General features: G+C 32.9%; 2 protein-coding genes across 29 annotated transcripts in view; one reads left to right on the top strand and one right to left on the bottom strand.

The window, feature by feature from the left end:
- Nucleotides 1–10064, bottom strand: part of LOC145248818 (glucose-6-phosphate exchanger SLC37A2-like) — a 164116-nt gene extending 154052 nt beyond the window's left edge. For both annotated transcript variants that reach the window (XM_080110509.1, XM_080110508.1), the window contains exon 1: nt 9872–10064. In XM_080110509.1, coding sequence (XP_079966635.1) covers nt 9872–9978 — 107 coding nt within the window. In that variant the 5' untranslated portion in view covers nt 9979–10064. The remainder of the gene's footprint in view (nt 1–9871) is intronic.
- An 88-nt stretch (nt 10065–10152) lies between these two features.
- LOC145248812 (rho guanine nucleotide exchange factor 11-like) overlaps nt 10153–13806 on the top strand; it is a 609361-nt gene continuing 605707 nt past the window's right edge. For 14 of the 27 annotated variants that reach the window (XM_080110468.1, XM_080110489.1, XM_080110470.1 and 11 more), the window contains exon 1: nt 10344–10768. In XM_080110468.1, coding sequence (XP_079966594.1) covers nt 10752–10768 — 17 coding nt within the window. In that variant the 5' untranslated portion in view covers nt 10344–10751. Of the gene's footprint in view, nt 10769–13806 lie in introns of all 27 variants that reach the window. The other 13 variants (XM_080110472.1, XM_080110474.1, XM_080110473.1 and 10 more) reach the window with 1 other exon arrangement.

A 13806-nucleotide genomic window follows, 5' to 3' on the forward strand; every position in this document is an offset into this window, starting at 1 on the left:
AAATGAAATTGATAAACAAATGACAGAATCAAATGAATGGTGCTTAGATGAATAGCTTGAAATGCGTCTAGGATACAAAGATAGACATTTTTGGTGACTTTGCGGCTAATTTCTAAGTAACATTGACTTTTATTTGCTATTTTCAACAGCTCTCTCATTTCTCTTATTTTGTTCTTTAATCCTCACATTCCACAAGCGATATTTCTGACAAAGAGGAAAGAATTGCTATCCATCTAACACTGATCATTGGCTAGTTTTTAACCTTGAAATAGTATTTTTTTAGCTTCTTACATCAAGAGGTTTCACGTCTTGTCTGGAGTAATTTCCAAATAATAATAATAATAATAATAAAAAAAAACTTTAAATGACTCAGTATCCTTTCCACCCCTTATGGATCGAATGTTTGGCAATCAGGCACGGCTCTTCATAAAATAATAAAACACTCTAGGCAGCAGATAATGTGTATAAGCATCGATTTCCCTTACTTGAAAGCTTGTGAAAAAATAATTCAAAATGTGCATCTGTTGTGTCATCAACTGCGGTAATTTATATTTTTGTACCTTTTTCCAGGGAGTTGGATATCACCACATTAAAAATTAAAAAATGACTTACTGTCTAAGTCTGACTTTGTGGATGGAGAAACAAATAAATGGGAACTAACTCAACACCACTTAAATAATTCAGTTGTCTGACACTAAATATTGAAAATGAAGAGGAAAAAAAAAAAAAGGTTATTTTCTAGATCAGCAGATCACATGAACAACTATAAACGTTGAATTCTAACCAGAAATTACATTTTTAATGTTAATACATTTGAAAGGATTTAAAATCAACTTGGTATAGGGGGTGGTGGTGGGATTCTTGTGTAACTTTGAAAAATGCACAGTACACACTGACTTTAAAAAATCCATATCAATTAAGTATTTATTAAAATCTATATAAATAAAACAGTATGTGTCTGTGTGAAATTTTTTTTAAAAACTCTTAAACTGCTGGTCACATAACACAGAAATTAACAAGAAATAGCAATCACACATCAGGATGGTTTATAACAAGTAAAATTTTTGTTTGGATGGATGAATAACGTACAGAAATATGTTGCCAAATTGAAATGCAAAATGCTCATTTCAACTTGCCAATATATTTCTATGACTTTTATGCATGCAAAAATTCATTCATAACTTGAGATGGTTTAATTTTAAATCTTTCTTATCCATCTGTTGATAGCTCAAACAATAGGAAACGTAGCTGGAGCTCTAAATGCTTTGGTTTCGATCGTAGCTAATGGCACCCAAATCTTATTTTAAATCTTTTGAAATCAGTACTATATATTAGGTACAATATAATATTCAATAGAAAAATTGGCTCTTTAATAATACGAAATTGTCATTAATTAAAATATATTTAAGTGTATTTTACGCCCCCACCTCCACGTCTATAATAAAAGGGAAAATTAAAGGTAATTTAAAAAAATCCTATTAAAAAAGACAAGCAAACTGTAAACATTACTATATTTATAGCTGGAAATATTTTCTCAATTATTAAATCATTTCTCTCTGATAGGTTCATAAGAGTAGTAGTTGATGGGCAGAAGCTCACAGTATTAATGCTGAAGTCCCTCAGGGGTCCATCCTGGGCCCAACTCTTTTCCTGATCTGCATTAATGATCTTCCAAATCACATCCTTCGTAGACATTTATGCTGATGACACTACCATCTATGGTAGCACATCTAAGACAGTAAACAACCAAGTTCTCTCCGATTCTCTCTCCTCTGATCTTGAGCATGTGGTACAATGGGGAAAAGAGTGGCTGGTTACTTTTAATGCATCTAAAACCAAGCTTCTATCCTTACATCATCAATGTTCTGATCCCCATCTAGCATCAATTGAAATGAACGGGAGGCCTCAAGTTTTGACAAGCTTCTGGGCTTGACCTTTACTACTGATCTTAAATGGAACACGTACATCAAATCTGTTGCCAAGGCCGCTGGAAAAATGGTCGGATCCTTCTATCGATCTAGTAGATATATGTTGATGCAATTCTCTATCTATATAAGAGCCAGGTACGTCTAAGGATGGAGTACTGTTGCCACATCTGGGCAGGAGCTGCTAGAAAGGACTTGTCCTGCCTTGATAGAGTTCAAAATAGACTTCGTAGCCTCGTAGGAGATGTCCTTTTCTCTTCCGTGCAACCTCTATCTCACAGAAGAGATGTTGTGAGTTTGTCTCTGCTTTATTGTTATTTTCATGGAAAGTATTCGACTGAACTAGTTCAATCTATGGTCCTCCTTCGACAAACTTTCACAAAAAACACTCATCTAGCTGAAAACACTATCAATAATTCCTCGCACATTTTATCTGTGCCTAAACCTCAACGTAGATTCCATGAACAAAGCTTCTTTCTTAGAACTGCACACCTGTGGAATTGTCTCCCGTCTTCCTGCTTTCCAGCTGACTACAATATGATTGTCTTCAAGTCCAATGCAAACAAGTTCTTGATGAGCCATTCTACTTAAGTTAACAAATTTATCGAATTTCCATTATTAATGATTACTATATTGTCCAATTAACTACTGTACACTCTTAACCTTTATCCTCGAGTGGTCTCTAGGCCTGGATAAGTGGTTATGCCTATGTAAAAAAAAACAAAATAAAATTTTTTAAATTATTTTTCTATAAACTCACCATGCGAGCAACGCCAGGTAAATACAGCGAGTCATGTAGAGCTGTAACATGTATAATTATTTTCCACAAATATGGAAAGCATGCAGCAACTCACAATATATATAGGTGTCCATGTATGTATATATGCTTGGAGTATCTACATAAAAAAGTAAGTACATTCATATGTAATGGCCACAAGTGAGTGGCATGCTTGTCGAGGTTCCGACCTCAACAATCAGTCAAAAAAAAAATACTTGGCCATTTCAGAGGCCTTTTATCTGTCAGACCAAGGTAAATGTTCTGAGTAGTCGTAGGGGGTTCACCCACTCAGGCTTTGCCTCCTGGCTTTCGTGTTAAGCAAGTTTATCGCTTGTTGCCAAAGCAACCTCACCGGGTTATGCCAACAGGACTACTCAGACTTATGTTTGCAAGACCAGAGTGCTCCTCCTTTAGGGGCGCTGGGCTCATACATCCCACCAACCTTTTGATCTTGTGTCACATCCATTCATGGTGTGAGAAAGGTTAATACCAAGTGTATTCGTACATAAAATTTTCTGGGGGAAATAATGGAAGTGATCCCAAATCTTTAAGTTTGCTCCTAAAAAGGCAGAAAACTTAAATTCTAGTTTGATGACATGTAAATCAAATCAATAAAATTGTACAAGATGATGGAAAATGGTCCCAAAACTCTTTGTGTTCTTCTGTGCACTGAATCTTTATGTGCCTACCCCCAAACGAGCTATTGTGCAGAACCTTAAAATTTTGAATATATATATTCGATTATAATGGAATTTACTATATATATATATATATATATATATGCTAAAAGTCCATGTATGTTTCTAGAATAGTGATTTCAAGTTTATGAGGGTTTGTTGAAGCATGAAAACAATGTTATTGCTTTTTTGTATTTAATATTTTATTTTTTATATTTCAAGCAGTCTTCTGCTCTTGGTCACAAAAAAAGTATCAAAATGAAATGAAAAATATATATATAACATTTTGGTGTTGACTTTCAAGCCGACTTCGAAGATGTGAGGTGGCATGATGTGGCCCTTACTTGAAACTACACCAAAGATCATAACCGTGGCCGGAAATTTTGTTTTCATCACCCTGGGCACATCTCTATTATTCATGGTAATTCAGTGATGCATTTCGAGAGGGTTAGCAATGGTCCTGTTGTCATAACTTGGATTGCTAGAGAGCATGAGTCGTATGACGGCGCATCTCCGATCTCACTCATTGAACATTGTATCACTTTCAGACATGATAGAAGGCTCCTATCGCTACTGGGATTTCTACACAACTGGCCAACTAGTAGATGGTCTGCAATAAAAAAAGAAAACCCAGTTGTCATCAAACGGAAATGGAATTATGTTGTCTTTCCTCTGGCGACAATTTTATTGTTCCACCCAGTATAACAAATAAATGTTACCAAAGGCAAGATAAGTTACTCTTCTACCTACCTGGATAAGTTTTTGGTATTTTAACTTATTTTAAAGCATTTAAGTTTGAAACACAAATAATGTCAAGTGCTTAAGTTAAAACGACTGAGGATGGCGGACATGAAGCTGCCACCTTTTGAGTCTTGAGTATCACTGAAAACTTGAAAATAGAAATCTACAAAACAAATATTATTGTAACATTTATTAGGTGAATTTCTACCATTATTTTCATTGATTTTCGAATTTTGAGCAATTCTCGAGAATCCAAAGGTGGCATCTTCATGTCCGTCATCTTTGTTGTCGTTTTAGCATAAATGCTTGACACTAATTTCGTTTCAAACTTAATAAATGTTTAAAAGTAAGTTTAAACACCAAAAACTTTTCCAGGTAGGTAGAAGAGTAAGTTACCTTACCTTTGGTAGCATTTATTATTATTATGATTTTTGTTTTTATCACTTTTTCGGTTTGTTGTCTATAGCCATTTTTTGAAAATTGTGAAGAGAAAAAATATCAGGGAAAGAGGATGATAATCGAATGACGTTTCCTATATTTTGAAATTACAACTTTGATATGGACACCACTTTTCTAACTTATCTTTCCTTTAATAACATTTGTTATATATTTTCAGTTTATTGTCTATGGTAAAACATTTTTCTCAAAATGTTATAATAAGAAAATCATTAGGTAGAGTTCTCAAAAGTTCAAATGAGATAATGTACAAATGTCAGTCAAATGAGTAGTGTATAAGTCATGGCAGATGTGTATGGAGGAAAGGGGTCAACTGGTGTAGTTTAAAAAAATAAATAAAAATTAATACTGTTATATCATTTTTTGACAATTTGAGTACATTGATAAAGGCCAATGAACCCGTCTACTGCAAGTTCAAACCGAATCGTTTCGTAATTTTTTTTTTCTAATTAAAAGAAATCTTTTTAAAATATTACTGGTACTTTTTTTTTTATCCAGTTTACAGATCATGCTATTGAAAAATTGAATTTAACTTGAAAATCATATTCAAAAAATAGGATTTTCAAGTTAAATTCAATTTTTAAAGTATGTTTTGAGGCATTTTTACCATAGATAACAAAATGGAAAAGTGATTATAAAAAAAAATTAAAAACAAGTATATAACAAATAAATGCTACCAAAGGCAAGTTACTCTACTTAGCTGGATAAGTTTTTAGTGTTTTAACTTACTTTAAAGCGTTCATTCAGTTAGAAACACATTCTTTTTCTTGATCTCATGTAACAACATAAGAAAAAAAAGGGGCAACATGAGAGAGTCACATCTCTAGTTTCGATAATCGCTCAAAAATAAAAAATAAAATAAACAAAATATTGGTAGAAACCCACATAATGTTAACTCGTGTTAAGAATCGGTTTCTAGTTCAATGTTATTTCAACACGGTCCGTAAACATAAGTACAAATTCGAAATTTTCATATAAATTATTTAATTAAAATCTACGGACTTTTAAATATAAAAACAATTTGCTTAAAACTTGTAAGCGTAAGTCAAGCTCATTGGTTTTTACACCCATTTTTCCTTTTAAGGAAATCGTTACAGACAAGGCATGAAGCCACTTGATGTAAGGAGCTAAAAATTAAAAAAAAAAAAAAAAAAATGCAAACCAGCCAACAATAAGTGTTAGCTGGATGGATTTCGACCCAGGAAACAGCAATTATTTCCCTTTTGTCAGAAAATCGCACATGGAATGTGAGGATCAAAGAAAATAATATAAAGGGAAGCAAGAGTTACCAGGCTACCGAAATTAAACAAAAGATCAACTTTCTACTCTTGTTATTCACAACATTTCGATCGATGTAATCTCCGACCTTCTTTAGTTCTATCTTTTCGAATTTGAGAACCTACACAAAATTTTGAACTGAACTATGGACATCGCATAGACCGCAACTGAATCCTTTATATAACCCGATGGTTCCCGTGTCACACGACGGATTCCTAAGTCCAATCGAAGCTTGCCAAATGGGAAAAGGTATACATGGCAGTTACATCAGTCGAAACGTGAATAGAAAAACCAAAATAAAGAATAAGTAGTCCAAATGATCGAAATCGGTGCTTCCATATTATAATAACGAAAAAATATAGAATTTCAAGTAAAACAAATGGCACCAACGTAATTGTCATGTCGCAAATAGTAACATATCCAAAAGTTACGAAAAACGATAGGGTAGAAAAAAAATCATTCATGAAAAACAGTTGTCAATAAAATTTAGATGAGGAATAAAATTTGTCCATTTTGAGTTATGCGCCATGCGGCGTAAGCAGAAGAACTTAATTATCTCCCCAAAATGTAACATAGTGACTAAGAGTAAAGTGTAGTATCTGTTCTGATACTGCATTTCACCTTTTCTGTCCTCGGTCGGTGGAGGAGAGATCCTTCTTGATCGAGATAATTTTTTTTATATTTTTGTCCCAATCTAGAGTGCCCCTTTTGGGGGAACTGGATTTTCTCCACATTAAAAAAACCGACCTTGTGTCTAACTCTGCCCTCGTGGGGAGGCAAGTAAATAGGAAGTGTAACGTAGTGATTTCGCTTCATTTAAAATTTCTTTCTTAATAATTATTTTTCTACCCTATGGTTTTTCGTAATTTTTGGATATGTTACTATTTGAAACATGACAAATTACATAGGTACCATTTGTTTCACTTTAAATTCAATATTTTTTTCGTTTGTATACTATAGAAGAAGAAGCACCTCAAAATTTATTAAACATTTATTTGAACTGAAAATTGGCATTACTGAACAATGGATTGATTAAATGCCAACTTCGGTACACTACACTACAACAAACAATATTTTTATTGAATCACTCACGGATCTAAACCGGTTTTTCCCTAGGTTTCAAAGTGCTTTTATTTATTTATTTATTACATATTTGGAGCCGTTCGTTCACATAAAAAGAAAAAGAAAGAGGAAAAAAAAAGAAAAGAAAAAAGGCATAAACTGAAAACAAGTAAAGACATTTATTCATTACTGTTTGTTGGAATTATCCCCCCCCCTCCAATAAATGTTACCAAAGGCATGATAAGTTACTTTGCTACCTACCCGGATATGTTTGAAACCGAGTGTCGAGCGAGCGCTTAAGTCAAAACGAAAACAAAACATGGCGGACACGAGGCCAAGCCGTGAGAATAATCGCTCAAAACTCCAAAATAAAAATACTGGTTGTAATCCACGAAATAAATATCACATATGACATTTATTGAGTGGATTTATTTCTACCAATATTTTGGGTGCTAGTTTGATCCGCGAGATTTTTAAAAATAGTATTTTCAAGTTTAATCTAAGTTTTATGATATATGTTTTTATTAAAGTGTAAAGTACAGAATAGGTACAAAACACCCTACCCTCCTCATGTTAAGAATGGCTTTCTAAATAATAACGTTATTATTTCAGCAGTCAGCACGGATCAATAAGTGCACTGCACTGCCACTGCACTAGCACCGTATTTATTTATTTTTCAGGTTAAATCAAGTTCCATACTTCTTTGACGCCATTCATCATCTGATTTGAGATAATGCCCTGGAACAGTTACTTCTGATTAATGTTTACCAGTTTTTAAATATTATGTTACTCTGAAAAACGAAAAGTTCGTTTCCATATTTTTTTCCAAGATATTCATGTACATCAGATCAGCTGACGAAAAATGTCAACAAAGAATTACGTAATTTTTTTTTCTTAATTATTTTTGAGTATTGAGCGAGCAGCAGTCAGCACTCAGTCAGTTCAGCACTACTTGCGTTTCAAACTGAATAAACGTTTTAAAATAAGTTAAACAGCCACAAACGGCTCCATTAGGCAGAATAATAACTTGTCTTGCATTTGGTAGCATTTATTTGTCATATACTGATTTCTTAACCACTTCTTTAGTTTACTTTTGTCTATAGTTAAAAAAAAAAGAAAAAAAAAAAAAAAAAACTGCTCCCAAAAGATTCGAGACAAGAGTGAGTGTAAAAAAAAAAATTGCCGGTACTTACGTACTTTATTGACAAATACTGAAAATTTCATTAAAATTGGTTAAATTCCTGATTTTTGGTGAATTTTTAAGTAAAGGGAGGGGTCAAATGTTTATTTTGAGCATCGGCATTCATTTTGCACGTACCTACTAGCACTTTTGTTATTATTTAGAAAGCCATTCTTAACGTGGAGAGGCTGTTTTCTATTTTCTACTTTCACTTAATTAAATATAAAAAAAAATATCATAAAACTTGCATTTAACTTGAAAACACTTAAAAAAAAATAGCGCGGTAACAAAAGTGCATAAGCATCAAATTGCCAAACAATTTATTGGCTTGATAAAGATTCACAACACCGTGCAACATTTGCTAACGATTTAAAAAAAAAAAATTCCTATCTGTTTGTGTGTGACTAATTTTATTTTTCACGCGTTCATGATTTTATCGTGGCGACGTCGTTCTTTTTCTTTTGTTACGTAAGGTACCATCCATGTACCATACCACTTATTGATCCGTGCTGAAATAAGAACGTTATTATTTAAAAAGCCATTCTTAACATGGGGAGGGAGAGTGTTTTGTACCTATTCTATACTTTAACCTTACAATTGAATAATAAAAAAAACAAAAACAACATATTATAAAACTTTAATTAAACTTGGAAATACGATTTAAAAAATAGCGCTGATCAGTAAGTGCACTAGCACCAAAAACGCCTCCTGTACTGTCACCAAATAATTTAATAAACAAAAGATACCGCAAAACTTGAACATACCATTTAAAAAAAAAAAAAATAGCACGGTACCTTCTTCTCTGTATAAACACCCTCTTTCTCTTATTTTTTAAACTGTATATTTGTACCTATTTACTATGCCTCCCCACGGAACAGAGTTAGACACCAGGAGGGTCGTTTTTTAACGTGGAGAAAAGGTACAAAAATAAAAATTGTCTCAGTCGTGAAGGATTTCTCCTCCACCAAAAGAGAACAAGAAATAGAAGTGCAGTGCACTGCAGCAGTGCAGTGCAGCATCTGAAGAACATATACTACACTTTGAGATATTAAATCATTTATTCATGTTAAAAATACATTGAAAATCAACAATGAACAAAAAACTTAGGCACATGGCCAACTAAAGTGACGTGCGTCTGCGTCGGCCGCACACTTTGATCTTGACCAAAAGGCCAATGACTGGACAAACTGTATATTTGTAGTACAAAAATATTGTACACTCAATATTGATGTCGGTATGTGTAAATAAATATTCTGATTAAAACTAAGTTTCGTACGTTTTTGTTTACACTCTTCGTCAGCTGATCTGAATACACTGGAAAAATCACTTCAGATTAATATTTACCAGTTTTAATATATGCAAACGAACTCTGCAGTTTTCCAGAATCACGGAATATTTTAATACTGGTAAGAAGTGACATTTCCAGGGCATTCATATGTATATATCAGATCAGCTCAATCAGCTGACAAAAACGGACGGAACCTGATTTCAACCCCGATTCTCACATATTAAAAATTGTCATAGCTAATGTGTCTACACTTTAAATACAATAAACAGATTCCACTGTCTTATCAACTGAAAACCGTTTTTACTTTATGCAAACAAGTTTATATAATTTCCTTTGGTTAAGATGTTGTTGATTACACAACGCCCATCGTTTTGTTAATAAATAAACGAATGAATGGATAGTCAAATTCTGGTCTTATTAAAAGAAAATGAAAGTATTAACAATAACGTTTCGTTAAAAAATATGATTTAACAGCTGTCTACTTACGCTAAATTTCTGTTGACGTTTTCTAATGTGGGCAATAATTTAATGCCGAGAGGAGGCGGCCTCCGTTGATATTCTCCCGTCGACGCCATGTTTACCGCTGACCGCATCACGTGGCGAAACTGCGGACCTACTCTTTGTTAACCAAATTAATATCAAACCTGTGTAAGCAGAAAACTTAGCTAAAGTACGCTGCAAAAATATTTGTTTAATTTTAGAATTATTTTTTCCATTGTTTTCTTTTTGCAAAACGAAGAAAATGAAGTTGAAAAAGTAGGTCGTACTTGGGTAGAGTACAAAGCATCCGAGTAAAAAAAGAGTTCATCCGAAAAGCAGAGCAGCGATGAAAATTCTGATATATGCTATATTAATATTGAATTTAAATATATTATTGCGTATGTTTTTCACTATTGAATCATGTGAAAATGGTTTGTTTTGTGGCATATAAGTTGAGTAAATAGTGAAACTGGAATGTGCGTGTATATACATACATGTGTGTGTATATACATACATGTGTGCGTTTGTGTACCGAATTTACTCCGGTCCGTATCTTCTTTTTTTTTTTTGTTATTTTTTTTTATTGACTTAATGTCTCTTGTCTTTTGAGGAGTTACGATCATTGTAAATAATACACCAACAAATGTGCCTTCCTTAAGGATTTCTAACCGAGATTAAACGGACGAATTGGTTCGGAATAGTCGAAACAAGGATTATTTGCAATCACGGTTAAAACAGAAACCAAAATCTTAACTATAACTTGTTGTTTTAGTGTTGTGTTCGTACACCGTCATCCTGCCACGATATTGGCAAATGGAAATAATACAAGAATTCTGTGGACGACATTATCTCGGCTGAGGACACTGGAGTGGACAATACAGTCAACATGTCCTTGCCTGAGAGGTAAATATTGTTCCAAGTCATTTCTTTCTTCATCTTGTATATCTTTAATAATAATTAAAAAAAGAGACAAGACGGCGAGTGTGATGATAGGAGGGGGGGGGGGTCAGTGTATTACTTAAAAAAAAAAAATGAAAGCAAATGAATCCCCCCAATTTTTAGGACAGGAAAAGAAATTTTTGGCATTTCATATTTAAAAAAAAGAAAAAAAGCCGACTAAGGTTTCTTGCTTACTATTTATTTTTGCACGGATATATCTGTAAGATATTTCTTGTGCTGTATGCTGAAATATCGGTAATGCCGGGTCTTATAATGAATAAAATAAAATCGAAACTGACTTGTTTCTCCCCCATCTTGAGTTCTGGGACGGCCAAGGAAAATACAACAGTAACACCCACTAAAACGTTAGAATTTCACACATTTAACCGGAAAAAAAAAATCCATATATATATATATATATATATATATATATATATAAAACAAATTGTTTTAGATAAATATTTAAAACATCTCATTTCAATATGACTGCAGGAATCGCATTTCGATTGTCACTTTAAAAGTCACTAGTGCAGTTTAGCAGAATCCCCAAGCAAAATGTTTTGATTTTAGGAGACTACCGTCCGCGCAAGTAAAGAGTTAACAAAGCTTCCCCTCTCTATGTTAAGAATGGCTTTTTAAATATGCTTAGATGTTAAACAGTACAAGTGTCTCCTTCAAAATGTACAATTGCATTTTATACATATGAGTAATAAAAGAAAATTAAATTACAAAATTTAGATTTTAAACACAGCTAAAATTACTTGGTATTCCGTTTTTACTCTGATTTAAGATAATTTTGTTTTTTCGTTAGTTTTTAAGTATCCTTACCAATTTTATTTGACAAATGTGGAAATTAAAAACCGGCTCGGAAGAAAGATCTATTCTGATCCTCTGTCAGTGAAGAAAAAAATCGTTCTAGACTGAGGCAATTCTAATTTGTGGTTCCAAAGTGCTCATCCCCGTTTTAATAGGGGGGGGGGTCCCTTCTATTAAAACCCCATCTTGTGTTTAACTTTGCCCTTGTGGGGAGTCAAGTAACTAGAAATTGTGATTTATTGGGTGAGTTTATATTAGTATTTTGCTTAATTTTCTATTTTTGAGCTATTATCCTGACTCCAATGTCTGGCATTATTTTTGTTCTCGCGTAATGCTGGACTGACTTGTTTTGCAAACTGAATAAACGCTTTAAAATAAGTTAAAACACTAAAAACTTATCCAGCCAGATAGAATAGTAAAGTTAAAGTATCTTGCGTTTGATAACATTTGTTAGTTTTTGTTTTTTAATCACTTTTTCGCTGTGTCGTCTCTAGTAACATGGAGAATAGTTTAATGCATTTTGATTTTTTTTTTTTAAATATTTTCAAATTTTTAGCTTAATAATTTGATTTTGATTAATTACGTTTTTTTTTGGGTCGTTCGTTTTCTCGTATTTCCTCCTCATTTTCTGTAAAACCTGAAAAAAATTAAATGTCAGATTCCAACACTTGAACAATTCTTGCATAGCCACAAGAGATGATATGAACCGAAAAGTAAAACAATTTTTTTTTATTTTAATTACCATAATAATAATAAAATAATTAGCAGTATTTTATGGTATATTTAGGTTTGAACGTAAAATATAAAAACTCTAAAACCGACATGCAAACACACACACACAAAAAAAATACAAAACAAAAAACTGATCGTTATCGTCCGAATTTTTTTGTGTCGAAGGAAGCGATGTCTGGAAAATGTCGGTTATAAATGGGGGTTCATTTTCTACCTTAAAACAGATTAATGACTGAACTCTCATTTTTAAACCAATATACATGCCCTGTTTGTAGGTACCCCCCCCACACACACACATTTTGGGGATTATTCGGACTAGTATTCTCATTTTGTTTATATTTACAACGTTTCGGTCGATATAATCAGAGGTCTCTAACGAAATTCGACAGGATATTTAAATGAATCCATTAGGGTAGATTCTTCCTTTCTCTCTATCCCCCCTTGACTGGGTACAAGTATTATTTATTTGTCTTGAATTAAAACTAAAATAAACATGTAAATAACTGTCACATAAAAATAAGCAAACTCATCAATCGTTTTTGCCATGGGTCCAATTTTTAGGTGGTTCTACAGGATTTGAACCGAATCAAACTGACTTTTGCTGAATTAAACCATAGCTTAATGTTAAACAAAGCAAAAAACAAAAAAAAAAAAAAAAACAGTTCAAATTCTGTAAAAGTACCCATTTTTTTTTGTTCTTGTGTTTAAACTTTAAATCATTCAAGTCTAATAAAATATCACATTCTGGCATTTTTGGCTAAAATTGTCTTCCTCTTTGGAGAAGTCATATATGTAGGTTTATACAATATACTTATTGGTGAGGGGAGGGGTCAGGAGAATGCCGACGGAATGAGGCAAAAATGTATTTTTTTTATTCCCTATTCGCGGTGCTAACCTTTTTTAGGGGGCTGGATTTTCGGTATTATTATACAAACACCGTGACAGCGTTAGGGTTAGGGTTAGGATTAGGGTTAGGGTTTAGGGTTAGGTTTAGGGTTAGGTTTAGGGTTAGGGTTAGGTTTAGGGTTAGGGTTAGGGGTTAGGTTTAGGGTTAGGGTTAATTCGCTGTCACGGTGTTTGTATAGTTTTACCGGATTTTCTTTGCATTAAAAATCTACCATGTCTCATTTGCTCTCATTGGGAAGCAAATCATATTGTAAAACATTTTTAAAATGAAATGTATTTAAAACTGATTTTGAATATTATTGAATTATAATTTAATAACAGCAAGCAAATTCTGAATAATAATAAAAAATATGTGCTTCTACAGAATTTGCACTAAAACCAAACGGATTTTTGCCGAACTAAAACTTAGTTTAAGCTTTTTTTTTTTTTTCTTTTTTAATATAGTAATGTTTTTCTGACATATTCTCAAAATCATCGAAAGAATTCGTATGTTTTTCTGTTAAAACAGAAAATAATTATGGCTGACTGCCATTCTGCACGGATAATCG

Source organism: Euprymna scolopes, chromosome 27, assembly GCF_053919585.1.
Source record: "Euprymna scolopes isolate OS-2025 chromosome 27, ASM5391958v1, whole genome shotgun sequence".
NCBI lineage: Eukaryota > Metazoa > Mollusca > Cephalopoda > Sepiida > Sepiolidae > Euprymna > Euprymna scolopes.